General features: G+C 40.6%; 1 protein-coding gene across 10 annotated transcripts in view; it reads right to left on the minus strand.

Annotated features, from left to right (window-relative positions):
* UBR5 (ubiquitin protein ligase E3 component n-recognin 5) overlaps window positions 1–13,336 on the minus strand; it is a 142,022-nt gene that overhangs the window by 79,064 nt on the left and 49,622 nt on the right. For 9 of the 10 annotated variants that reach the window (XM_034763408.1, XM_034763414.1, XM_034763411.1 and 6 more), the window contains exons 10-13: window positions 10,496–10,612; window positions 10,299–10,409; window positions 9,389–9,543; window positions 5,444–5,561 (exon numbers count right to left, since the gene is read on the minus strand). In XM_034763408.1, coding sequence (XP_034619299.1) covers window positions 5,444–5,561; window positions 9,389–9,543; window positions 10,299–10,409; window positions 10,496–10,612 — 501 coding nt within the window. Of the gene's footprint in view, window positions 1–4,627; window positions 4,646–5,443; window positions 5,562–9,388; window positions 9,544–10,298; window positions 10,410–10,495; window positions 10,613–13,336 lie in introns of those variants that run through there. The other variant, XM_034763416.1, reaches the window with a different exon arrangement.

The raw sequence follows: 13,336 nt of genomic DNA on the forward strand, positions 1-13,336 counted from the left end.
GCAAAGGGTAGATGAACTGGCTCCATCTTACTTATTGATATAGAACATAGCTGCTGCATTGTCCATCAGGACCTGGACCACCCTGCTCTTTAAGTGAGGTAGGAAGGCGTGGCAGGCCAAGCGGACTGCTCTGAGTTCCCTGACATTGATGTGTAGGGAACGATCAAGATGGGACCAATGACCTTGCGTCCTGAGATTGCCCAGGTGGGCTCCCCATCTCAGGTCCGAAGCATCAGAGACGAGGGTAACCAACAGAGAGGGCCACGAACGGAACTCCCTCCAACGCTGATGCAGAATTTTTCCACCATGCAAGTGATAACAGGATGTATTCCAGGAACTTGACCACATGGTCTGTGCTGTCTCTGTTGGGAACACAGACTGAAGGCAGCCATGCCTGTAGCGGCCTGAGGTGGAGCCGTGCATGTCGGATCATGCAAGTACAGGCTACCATGTGGCCCAACAACTGCAGGCACACATGAACGGCGGTGAGAAGGTAGGCTTACACACACAAGATCAGGTCCGCCATGATCTGGAACCAGGTCTGAGGGAAGAAGGCCCTGGCCTGAACAGAGTTGAGGACTGCTCTGATGAACTCTAATCCGTGTGCTGGAACTAAGGTTGACTTTTTCTCATTTATTAACCACCGCAGGTCGTGATTGGTGGAGCAAACCAGATCGAGAGGACACTGCACCTGATTCCTGGGATCGGCCCTTTCTTAATTAACCAGTCGTCAAGGTATGGATAAATTTGCACACCTCAGTGCCTCAGGTAAGTAGCCACTGGCACTATTCACTTTGTAACACCCTTGGGGCTGACGAGAGACTGAAGGGCAGTGCGTGAATTGAAAATGGCGGTGGTCCAACACAAAACGGAGGAAATGCCTGTGCCCCGGGAAAATGGAAATATGAAAATACACATCCTTTAAGTCAAAGGCAGCATACCTATCTCCCGGGTCCTCAAAATGCCTGCTTCTGGCTTCTTTGGCCTCTGAAAGAACCAGCCTGGGAAGAGGAATGGGAAAACGAAGGGTGCAGCCACTTAAACCATTTGTCTCTGTCCTTCTTCCTGTAGGAGCTGGACTGGGGGACATTCCAGGACCTCAACGGAGGAGGCGGGAGATGTAACAGCTTTCTAACCTACTGAGAGGTTTCCAGGCCCAAGGAACAGAGGGTGGCACAGGAGTCTTTAAGGCCGTGGAGCTGTGCCTCAGTCAACTCCAAGAAGAGCCCTGCTCCCTCAAACAGGAGGTCCTGAAGGGTAGTCTGCATCTCCTGGGACAGGCCAGAGGATTGCAACCAGGAGCTGCAGCTCATGACCACCATAGAGGTAACTACCCAGGCCACCAACTCTGTAGTATCCCAGACCATCTGGAGAGCGTTTCTCGCCACCACCAAGGTGGCAAACTCCTGTGGAAGGCCCTCCTTGAACTTGCTGATGGAGTCCCACAGTTTGATATTGTACCTGCCTAGCAGGGCCCGATTGTTAGACATCCAAAATTGCAGGCTGGCTGTTGAATACATTTTCCTGCCAAATAGGTTCAGCCTCCTGGCATCTTTATTTTTCTGTGTGCTGCTCGCTTGGCCCTTTTGTTGATGGTGGACACAACCAGGGACCGCGCTGGAAAGTGGGTATACAAGTATTTGCCGGGACATAGTACTTCTTTTCCGCCTTCTCAGAGGAAGGTGGAACGGAAGAGGGGGTCTCCACAAAGACGTAACAATTTTCAGGACCCCTGGGTGGACGGGCAAAGGGACCCGGGCCGGGGTGGAGAAGAGTATGACATTAAAGAGGTCAGACTCCTCCTCTAGCTCCTTGACCTCCAAGTTCAGGTTGACCTCCAAGTCATCGGGTGGGCTGCTCATTTTGCAAGGGGCCTGTCACCTTCATCCGGAGATGACGAAGACAACTGCATCACGGGGGAAGAGCGGCATCCCTTTGCTCATCTGGGGACAGCTCCTTGGGCATCAGGGCTTGCTGTGTCGCCCCCACATTGGATTCGTCACTGTGCTCTGACTCCGGTGCCAGCTGTGCCAAAAGCAGTTTGTCTGAAGTGGCCTGGGAGGAACAGTGGGAGTACGAGACCAGCATAACAGGTACACCTCACGGGTTCCAATACTGGCAATGAGCAGGCCACTGCCCCTGCCTCCATGCCGCTGCCGCAGGAGGCGCACCGATTGCGATTAGCCTTTTATCAGTGAGGAGCTGAACTCCCCTTCCGACTTGAACCATTGCCTTCCCGGTGACCAGGGTGGAGCTGTAGATGCCTGAGCCTGCAGACAGACCCTCATTGGCGACCAGTAAGGAGAGGATGAGGATCTGTGCCTATTGTAATTATGCAAAGTGTGGGCCATTAATGGTGGTTTGGAATCTTGATGGCTCCCATCAACCAGGACAATTGACTGTGGATGGCTCTGTTTGCAGGCAGGCCTTCCTGTGAGTCAGGCTGGAAGGAATGAAGGCTTGGGGTCTTACAGTGACATGTGATCATGTCACCTGAGCTGGAATCCATCTTTAACCTGGTGTTTTTCCATTGAGAAGGAGGGGTGAGAACCCAGAGGTACAAAGGATTCCCACCTTAGGCAAAAGTTATACAAGTGGGTGGAACAGAACAAAGGGGTCAGCCATCAAGAGAAATCCCCTAGCTACCACCTGAGCTGGAACAAGGGCTGTACCAGGGGAAAGGATTGTGCCCAGGACTAGGAAGTCATCCAGTCTGTGAAATAAACTTACTGAAACATCTCTGAGGGTGAGATTTTATCTGTATACAGTTTTATTACTATACTAGTCTTAGACTTGCATGGTTTTATTTTATTTTGCTTAGTAATTCACTTGGTTCTGTCTGCTATTACTTGGAACCACTTTCTGTATTTAATAAAATCACTTTTTACTTATTAATTAACCCAGAGTATGTAACAAACAAACAAAATCTACATTTGTAAGTTGTGCTTTCACAATAAATAGCTTGCACTACGGTATTTGTATGAAGTGAACTGAAAAATACTATTTCCTTTATTGTTTTTACAGTGCAAATATTTAATAAAAATAATATAAAGTGAGCACTGTACACTTTGTATTCTGTATTGTAATTGAAATAAATATTTGAAAATGTAGAAAAATATCCAAAATATTTAAGAAATTTCAATTGGTATTCTATTGTTTAACAGTGCAATTAAAACGGCCATTAAACACAATTAATCTTTTTGAGTTAATCATGAGTTCACTGCAATTAATCAATAGCTCTAGTAAATAGATTGAGTTCCTTGTACCCATCACTATAAGACAGGTTTTCTAATCCTTTAATATCATTCACGTGACTTTTCTCTGAACCCTCTCCAATTTATCAACATCCTTCTTGAATTGTGGACCTCAACGCTGGACACTATTCCAGCAGTGGCAGCACCAGTAACAAACACAAAGGCATAACCATCTCTTTACTCCTACTCGAGAATCTCCAGTTTACACATCCAATGATCATATTTCCCCCTGTGGCCACAGCATTGCATTGGGTGCTCATGTTTAGTTAATTATCCATCATGACCCCCAAATCTTTTTCAGAACCGCTTCCCAGGCTAGAGTCCCAGATTCCATAAGTATGGCTTACATTCATTGTTCCTAGACACATGTTTACATTTAGCCACATTAAAACACATTACTTGTGCTCTGCTTACCAAACAATCCAAGCCTCTACCAGTGACCTGTCCACTCCCCAAATTTGTCTCATCTGCAAACTCTATCAATAATGATTTTGTGTTTTCTTCCAGATCATTGATGAAAATGTTAAATAGCATAGGGCCAAGAACTGATCCCTGTAGGACCCCCCCAGAAACAGACATTCAATAATGATTTCCTATTTACAATTACATTTCGAGACCCAGAGTTTGCCAGTTTTTAAATCTATTCAACGTGTATGCCATGTTGATTTTGTACCCTTCTACTTTTTTAATCCACTTTTCTAAACAAAGTAGTAAAATCTATACAACCCCTTCACTGGATGTAGTTATACCGGTATAAAGATGCCTTATACTGGTATACCTTATTTGACACGTGATACTTTGGAAACACTGAATATTCAAAGGCTACTGCTAGGGCCCTACTAAATTCACGTCCGTGAAAAACGTGTCAGGGACCGTGAAAGCTGGTCTCCTCTGAGAAATGTGGCTATTGTAGAGGGTTCACAGAATTGCCATCCTTACTTCTGTGCTTCCTTCAGAGCTCGGTGTCTGCTGGGCTGCTCTGAAGGCAGCACCACCGCCAGCAGCAGTGCAGAATTAAGGATGGCAATACCACAACTCCATCCCCAACAATGACCTTCTGACCCTCTCAGAGCCTCCTTTTGGGTTGGGACCCCCACTGTTACAGCACCAGTAACTTTCAGATTTAAATATGCGAAACCACAAAATTTAAGATCTTTTAAATCCTATGACCGTGAAATTTACCAAAATGGACCATGAATTTGGTAGGGCCTTATCTATTGCATTGAGATGTGACAGATGTTATGGGCACATGGAATACTCAAAAACAGCTGCATCAATTTTAAATGTTATTTGTATTCCTGACTCAACAGGTGAACTAAAGGGTTTTCTGCAAGAACTGAAGTCACTGAGGAATAATTGATGCTAATCCTCACCGGTGAAACAACAAGTAACAAGTCTGTGGAAGTTTCGTCCCCATCTCCCTCAAGGGAAGTAGCATATACTGGTTTGACCTGGTAAGAGGCCTGGGAGACAAAGAACTTGAAATGGTATAAAATATCAGCCATGAACAGAGGAGTCACTCACACTCAAACCAAGAACAAACATGAGACTGTGAACAAGAGAGGCAGGCCCTGCAGAAAAGGCCTAAAGTACATTAGTCCTATTAGGGTCCCTATGTGGGAGATTAACTGACCAGGCAGTCACCAGACATGCATATAAGATGTTTTCTTTGTAATGCTTTTATTCTGAATGAACAGCACTTTAGCACTTTTTATGAGAGCTGTCTGACCACCGGTTAACCTGGTCATTGTCCCTGAAACAGGACTGCAGGTGCTGAACTAAAGTCACACCTGATGAGATAATCACAATAAATTGCAGAAACTTGCAGCTTAAGTCCCCAGTCTGGGAAGAAAGGATCATGGGATCCCATCCTGCGACAGGTCTCAGGCCTCTATCCGTCACCTAAGTGGAGTGCCCTCAGGGATACCAGGAAGCGGTCAGAGGTGCAGTTAACTGGAAGTGTGACAGCTTGTTCCTCTAAATTTACTGGAATAAGCTATACCAGCATAACTGCATCGACACGTAGGGGATTGCAGCACTTTAACTATACCACTATAGTAAAAGTAATACAACTTTTGTGCACAGACAAGGCTTTAGTGTACATGGAGAATGGCGCCTGATATTCTTTGACAACTGTATCCCCCTCCCAAAACACTTAAGACAGCTCACTATACAGTGGTTGTACTTACCTGCGTGCCAACTGTGATATTTGGCATTGAAGAGATGCCAGCACTAGACTTGGGCTTTTTATTTTTTGCTCTGGCCTTTTCTAGCATCTTCTTCCTTTGGCTAAAAGGAACTACTCCCCTAAGGAAAGAAAACAAATTATTAAACCAAGAACTACAAAAGAAGTGTCTTGAGCTTCTCAAGTCTACAACTTAGGGCTTGTCTACATTGGCAAGTTTTGTTGCCAAAAACTGCCTTTTGGTGACAAAACAGCAAGAGCATACACACAACAATGGGATTTTTCTTATGAAAAACGCCCAGTTGTGTCGACAATAAACTTCCACCCCATGAGAGACTTTTGTCTTTTCCCCTCCCTTTATTGTCAACAAAGAGCCAGCGTAGACACTGCTGATTGTTTCGGTAACAGAAATTAGGGTGACCAGATGTCCCGATTTTATAGGGACAGTCCTGATATTTGAGTCTTTTTCTTCTATCGGTTCCTATTACCCCCCACCCCCATCCCGATTTTTCACATTTGCTGTCTGGTCACCCTAACAGAACTGATTTCTGCCAGTATCCCACAATGCCTGCCCTGACTGCTCTGCTCAGTGTTTTGATCTCTGCTGCCTGCAGGCACGTGCCCCTCCCCTTTCAAAGCTCCTGAAAGTATCTGTGTGCTGCTCCAGTTGGGGAACAAAGAGCAAATCATTGGAATGCTCCTGTTCTGCCCTGCACTAGGAACACAGCAGCAGGCAGACTGCTGCTGAAGGGGGAGTAGAACAGAGCTGCTATGATGCTGCTCTCCACAGCTGAGGGGGCTGTGAAAGAACTTGGAGAAAATCCCAAGATGCGGGGCGATCAGCTCTTCCTTCCCACAACACTGCATTGTGGGATACATACCCACGGTGCATTGCTCACCCTGTTGATGATGGTGTCCCCAATGTGGACATGATCTGTCAGAGGTAGCAAATACTCTTTGGCGATTTTTGTTTAGTCGACTTTTGGGTGTCAACATAAGTTCTGTCAACAAAACTTGGTAGTGTATAAACAAGCCCTTAAATGGAAGGCATGGTAAAACACAACTCTGCCAAAAGCCCTCAGCAAAAGTGACATCTTGCTGTCCCATATTCACTCCACCTCACTCTCAAACACTTATATCAAAATGCTCACTTTACAAATCAATTTTTTTTAAACTGCCTGTACTGAAAACTCAACATGCTATTTAAAAATCTAAACTTTTTGTCCTGCTTTCTATACCACAATATAGAATATAGAATCAAACTCACTTTGAAATTCTGCTAAAGAAACAAGGAAGGAACACCACTTGCAGTGCCTTCAATGTTTAATGCAGATATAATTTGCACTATATAGAGATACATTCAGGAAAAAGGGGCCAATTTCAAGTCATCTGATCATAATGGCATTTTGGATCTAGCTCAACAAAAGAACAAGGTGAAGTTGTTTAAATATATTTTAAAATACTACATTGTCACACCAGCCTGACAACACAGCAGATTGAGGATGAGAAGCAATTACAATATTCTCCCCACTGGAACTCTACGTAAACACCACAAGAGCTTTTTGTATATGGGTTTTTAGTGCTCTACTCTGTACTCAAAGCCAGGATCAGCTCTGGATAGTAGCAAGGATACATGCACCAAGGGTAAATCAGGTAACAAGTACAACTGGAAACAATTTTCTTGAAATGCAAAAACAATTAACTTGCAAATACCAACTCTCTTTGGCAATCAGTCCCTAAACATACTGAGGCTGTCCTCACCATGACTGGCAACAATTCCCAAAGCCTACAGCCTTTTCTTTACTGGAGAAAAGAGTGGTGTTGTGAGACTGTATTTTTTTTAAAGCACGGGTTAAACAACACTTTGTCCTGGTGTGGCCATGGCCTAAGTGTGATTTCCAAGTCATCATATTTTTTCCTCATCTAGATACTTTCTCCCACCCCTAAAGGAGTTAGGATTTTCATTTGAGTTGTAGCTGGATCAATTTAACACCCTTACCTTGATTTTAGCAAGACAAGTTATAACCTTAGACTATAAAGCTAGAGGTGGTTAACTGTGTGTACACTCATACAAAGTGTGGTTTTCAAAGAGTTAAGCCAATTTTATTTAGATAATATGATTTACATAGAAGACACCTTTATACCATAGCCTAGCCACAGTATAAACAGCATGGGATGCTCTCTACCATGCCTGTCAGCAATTTCAATTTTTTTGGAAAAAGACTTATGATTAATAGACACTTATGACTCCATAATCAGATGACAAATACATGGTTATCAATATTCAAGTTAAACATACCTAAGTAGTGATTGGCCCTGCAGGATAATTAAATTTATAGTTAATTTTTCAATAGTATACCAAACAACCTCTTAAATACAATGGGCTGATTATTCAAAAAAGATAAGGCATGCAGAAGTTTACAGTATTCAGGTCCCCCCCAAAGTTGTGGTTTACTGGTTGCCATGCTGAATGATGCTCTAGAATGAACTGTGTTCACGATGACATTACTAAACAGTTGGTTTTACACTCAAGAGAAAAAAAAAAAAAAATCAGAAAAGTTGTGATTTCTACCACCGCTCTGCCCCAAATTTCAAAATTAGGAGTAAAACACAGTTTCCTCATATATTTGGCTGTGATTTTGTTTGGGGGTATTTGCTAAAGATTGACCAGAAGCCAATCAGAAAGATATTTAGTATCTCAAACTTTCAGTGCTTGCAAATAATTGGTCAGTGAGTATTTAACCCCATTATAACAAAAGCTACTTGAGATCCCTGCCACTGTAAGCAAGTCTTGTTTAGATTTTGCATAACTCTTAAGTGAAGCACAGATAAAACAGGGTGGGCACTGATATGCATGTCAACTCATTGTAATTAGAAATGTATTTTCTTTTTTTACATGCTTGGAAAAATCATCAACTTCTACCTTTTTATGTCCAGAAAACTTGACATTTTAAAAACTCAATGAAGTTTTACAAATAGAAATGTTTTAACGATGTTTCAGCAATTTATGGGGGGTTATTTCATCCAATTTTTCAGCATGCATTTAAGCCAGCAATATAGTTTGTGAATCAAACTGACTAACATTCTAGCCACAGAGCACTACGGGAGAAAAAATGACACCATACACAGGTAAGTTTGTTTTCTATATTATTTGAAAAGGCCTGAAAGGTACAACATATATTAAAACTACTTTGTGAAACTACGTAACGCCGGGGGAAAACACTCAGCCAACAAGCATTTATTTTCCCTATAAGAACAACTCTATTATCTGGATCTGCAGATGACAACCCAACTTGACAAGACAATTTTCTTCATTATCTATATTGCACAGTCTCAGTCTAATGTCCTAAATTGTGCAGCTCTTAGTAAGGCTTTCATACTCTATGCAGTCAGTCATCAGAACCCAATGATGAAAGTATATCTTTATAGGCATGTCTAGAACCTGGACACCTCAGTCAGTGGCACCTCATTGTATTATATAACTGCTCCTCAGCTACAGTACAAAAGTGGTATCAGTTTTACAGCGTTCATTATGTTTCACAGCACCATTAGCAAAACCAGTCTATAATAATTTTTTTTAATCAACTTTTCTATCACTATCCTATCTGAATACTAATGAATTTAATGTCAAGGTATCACAGTATCCCATTTTACAAAATAAAAAAAAAGACAATTTCAATTACTTCCTCAAGGTCACACAGGAAGTTTGTGGCAGAGCCAGGAATAAAACCCAGATCTTTTTATTCCCACCAGGTCCAATGCTTTAGGTACAATATCTTTCCTCTTTTGTAATCAGAGTGTGCAATAATTCAAATACTTCCCTCAAGGATAGTATTCATGACAGAACTTCATCACTAGAACTATAACATGAAGTTTCTTTGCAGTGCATGTCATTATAATGGGTTTGCAGATACTTTTGGACTAATTATTCAATACCATATATACTTACCACCAGTATAAGTTGTTCTCTAGCTGAGCACAGGTATAAAGAGCGCAACAGTGTAATGAAACTATCCGTTCTCCCTGCAGCTCTGAGTATGTCTGTGCAGTGTGTTCCAATTTAGAAGCTACAGAGCTTAAAGTTTCATCCACCCAGGTAGCAACCTAAAAGGAAGGGGAGGGGGAAAAAAAACAACACTGCATCCTAAACAAACTCTTTACATTTTTCAGCATAATCAGTTTGGGGAAAGTATCAGCACCCCAACCTTCACTCCAGTTTTAGAACTGGCCCTTTAAAGTTTTGATCTATCTGGATAATTTTCCCTTCCAGTTCTGGTCTCAGCCAGAAAATGAAAGTACCAAAACACTGAAGGGGTATTGCTGTCAAAGGATTTCATCAAATTTGGATATTTACCCAAACCGCATTTGAACTCTATACCTTTTGGGATTCATCTATTATTGGTCAAAACAAACTTACTGTTTTACTGTATTTGGAGCTCAAAAATCTTTAAATCCTTAATATTTTTTGCTACAACTCCAACTCCATTCCAGAATTAGGCCTCTCTAACCTTAGATTTCAGCGCAGCAATAAAAAATTAAGTTTTTGGCAATTTGATAAGATGGACAGCCTTTCATTGCTTAAGAGTCCCTGGAGGTTGGCACTACCTTTTAATCTTTGCTCACAGAAAGACCTCAGAATTGCTTTTGATTTAAATTGCTATAGTACAAAAGAAGACAATTATGAAAGCTGAACCCGTCAACAAAGATTATTCAATATGATCTTTATAATGAAATTAATTTATACTACTGACTTATAGCTGCAGACTTTGGTTTACTTATTCTTCATAGAGCAAAATAGCGGCTGAAAAACCCCCAGAAGTTTAATCATGAACTCAACAACAAAGAAAAGAATCTCATACCTTGTTATTTTCTGTGGCTACAGTTGCTCTGATACTATTTGCAGAAAGGAGCACTATCTTTTCATTGGTTAACCCCAAAAACATTGCTCGTGGATGATGTAATGAAGGATTCTTTGAAAGCATAAAAGAGGTTATTATTTTATAAAAATTCATACATACAGAATTATTTTAACGATAGATTTAAGGATGTACAGTACCTGTGCATTTCTATAAGGCTCTGATTCACTCCATTTCCACTGATAAAGTTCCCCTTTACTGCTAACTGCCACAAGCTCAGAATACAGCGCTCCAATAGAAATAAACTTTGTTCCATCCTACAAATGAAAAAGATGAAGTCTAAAATGGCAGTGCTATAAACTAAAACCTTTTGAGTAACAGCAGATTTTAATAAACATAACAAATGTCAAGTCTGCAAAACAGAGCTTATAATGGCTACCGAAATTTTAATCAAGACATCTGTACTATTAGAGTTCCATTCAATTTAAAATTCAGTAGTAAAAAAAATTATCTAATGTGTTGCCTGAAGCTGATCATGCTTTCAGAAACAAATAATGAAATATTCAAGACCTTTTATTCAGGAAGTTATTTTCCTTCAGTTCAGTAATATCACAATTTGCCAATCACATTCAAAAAAATTCAATTCACAGCCACAAAATATTTATGACAGTGTGGTTTTTGGCTTAAAGGCCTGGTCCCCACTAACCCCCCACTTTGGACTAAGGTACGCAAATTCAGCTAAGTTAATAACGTAGCTGAATTCGAAGTACCTTAGTCCGAACTTACCGCGGGTCCAGACGCGGCAGGGAGGCTAAACCAGACGCGATAAATCGATCCCAGAACATCAATTGCCTGCCGCCGGACCCTCGGTAAGTGTAGATGTACACAAATATACAAAAGGAAGGATATTTAAATGTTACAGATAAATTCTGCCCCTAATAGGACACTTATCAGTTTGAAAAAGTCCCATGTCCATGTGGAAATTTTTGCACCCATTACTGTTATCAGTGACTACTAAAAATACCATAACCACAAGATTTGAGAAAAATATATTTGAAGTCTCTTTTACATTATATATTTGACAGCACCTTTGTGGACAGTCAATTACATTTTTGGTGATGGAAAGTGCCTTTCTTCACACCTTGCTGGAGTATGGTGATGAGTAACGGGAAGAGAGCTGAACGGACAAGTAGCAGGCAGATGTGCGTACACAGAAAAGGGGAGCTGGAAACAAGGCTGGGCATGAGCTCTTATCGCCTTTGAGTCTCTCACCCTTCTACAAGTTTGCCTGCATCTGTATTTATTTTTAAAGTTTTATTTTTAATTCAAAATATATAATTTAAAAGGGTGATCAAGAATAAATTAAAACCCACCCAAGTTGTCAGTGTTCCCTTAATTTTAAATTCTATTATTGTCTCAGTACCACAACCCAGTATGTGCACCTTTACATACTATTACTTAAAGGTGCTGTTCTTATCCAGTTTAGCCCTATTTTCTTTAGTTTGCCAAGGCTCCCTCTTTTGGGACTGAAATTTTCATGTTCTGTCTCATCCCTGAGAATTTTTATTTGTATTTTAAGTTTAAGTTTCAGCAAAATGTGTTTGGCTATTTTAAAATTATACAAGCATGGCTAGGGAGGGAGGGAGGGAAAGGGGCCAAGATATCCTATCGTATTAATTTTTTTTTTGTTTGTTTGTTAAAAGTCAAAATATTTTAAGCAAGAAGACATCATACTTGACTTTTACATAGCTCAAGGTGTAAGGTTCAAGACATTAGAAGAAAGACATTCAGCAGTTTTAAAGTAATAGACATTTTAGGACTTGGATCCCGCAGTCAAAGCCACATGGGTAGACTTCAGTGTCCAAACAGATCCCCAGTGTCTTGAAAGAGAACTCCATGCAGGTAAAGACGACCTGCCTATGCAGATCTGACTACAGGATCATGGCGTTAATTTGTCAACTTCATGCACAGGGTGCTAGAATTTAAAAAAACAGCAGTGGGATTTAAGACCTTTTCAGTTCAGGATAGTCTTCCAACTTTAAAATTAAGATTAATTTTCTTTGATTTAGCTTGTTTTGCAAAACTAAAGTTTTAAACATCAAACCAGGTTTTGGTTTGGGGTTTTTTGGGAGAGGGGGTTGGCATTTTGAAGACAGGTTGATTTTGTTATTAAATTGGTTCTTATGGTTTAACATTATAAAAGTTTTAAAATCAGTTCCTCAACTGGAAAATCAGTTCTTCCAAAAATTTTCAAGATGGAGCCATTTCTTAATGGGGCTATTTTAACAGGCAAACTGAGTAGCTCAGATTTCTCTCTCTCTCTCTAAAGAATTTTCCCCATTCCCCAAAGAGCAAATACAACAACAAGGATGAGGGAGTCAGAGGTTAAGGCTGGACATTAAAGCCATCACACTTCCCCTTTTTGCATATGCTTTAAAAGTTGCATCTTTATAGTATTATATACATTTATGAATACATAAATATAAATAAAAGTGCATTTCGCATAATGTAGACAATATGTATAGTAATATACTATTATGTAACACAGATTCAGCAGATAATCTGATCTTTTTTTTCCATTATATGAAAAACCAAAAATTCTTCCAAAAGATCAGGTGGTTTCTTTCACTGGATACTGATTGAAAATCAACTGCCATGTTGTGAGTTCCTATATCCATTTAGGTTCTAGTAGTTCAAAAAGATTAGGTTTTTTTCCCCCCCCAGAACATTCAAGCACATTAAATTGCCAGAGGGATTGTTTATAAACACGCAAGTGTATAAAATGAGCACTGAGCAACAATACACTCTTACCTTCATAACTCATCCTTAATTTTGTGCATTGTTCCTCAAATGAATGTTTTAAAATCCTTAGGGAATAAATGTCTAAAACGTGTTTTGTGATGTGCCCTTACACACAGGAAACCATAAGTAACATGGTATAATAATGTCATTTATAAAATGTAGATGAAACATTTATAAATATTGCAAGGTTTAAAGAGACCTTCAAGGTGTGTGTGTGTGTGTGTGCGCGCACACACACA

The sequence above is a fragment of the Trachemys scripta genome, chromosome 2 (genome assembly GCF_013100865.1).
Source record: "Trachemys scripta elegans isolate TJP31775 chromosome 2, CAS_Tse_1.0, whole genome shotgun sequence".
NCBI lineage: Eukaryota > Metazoa > Chordata > Testudines > Emydidae > Trachemys > Trachemys scripta.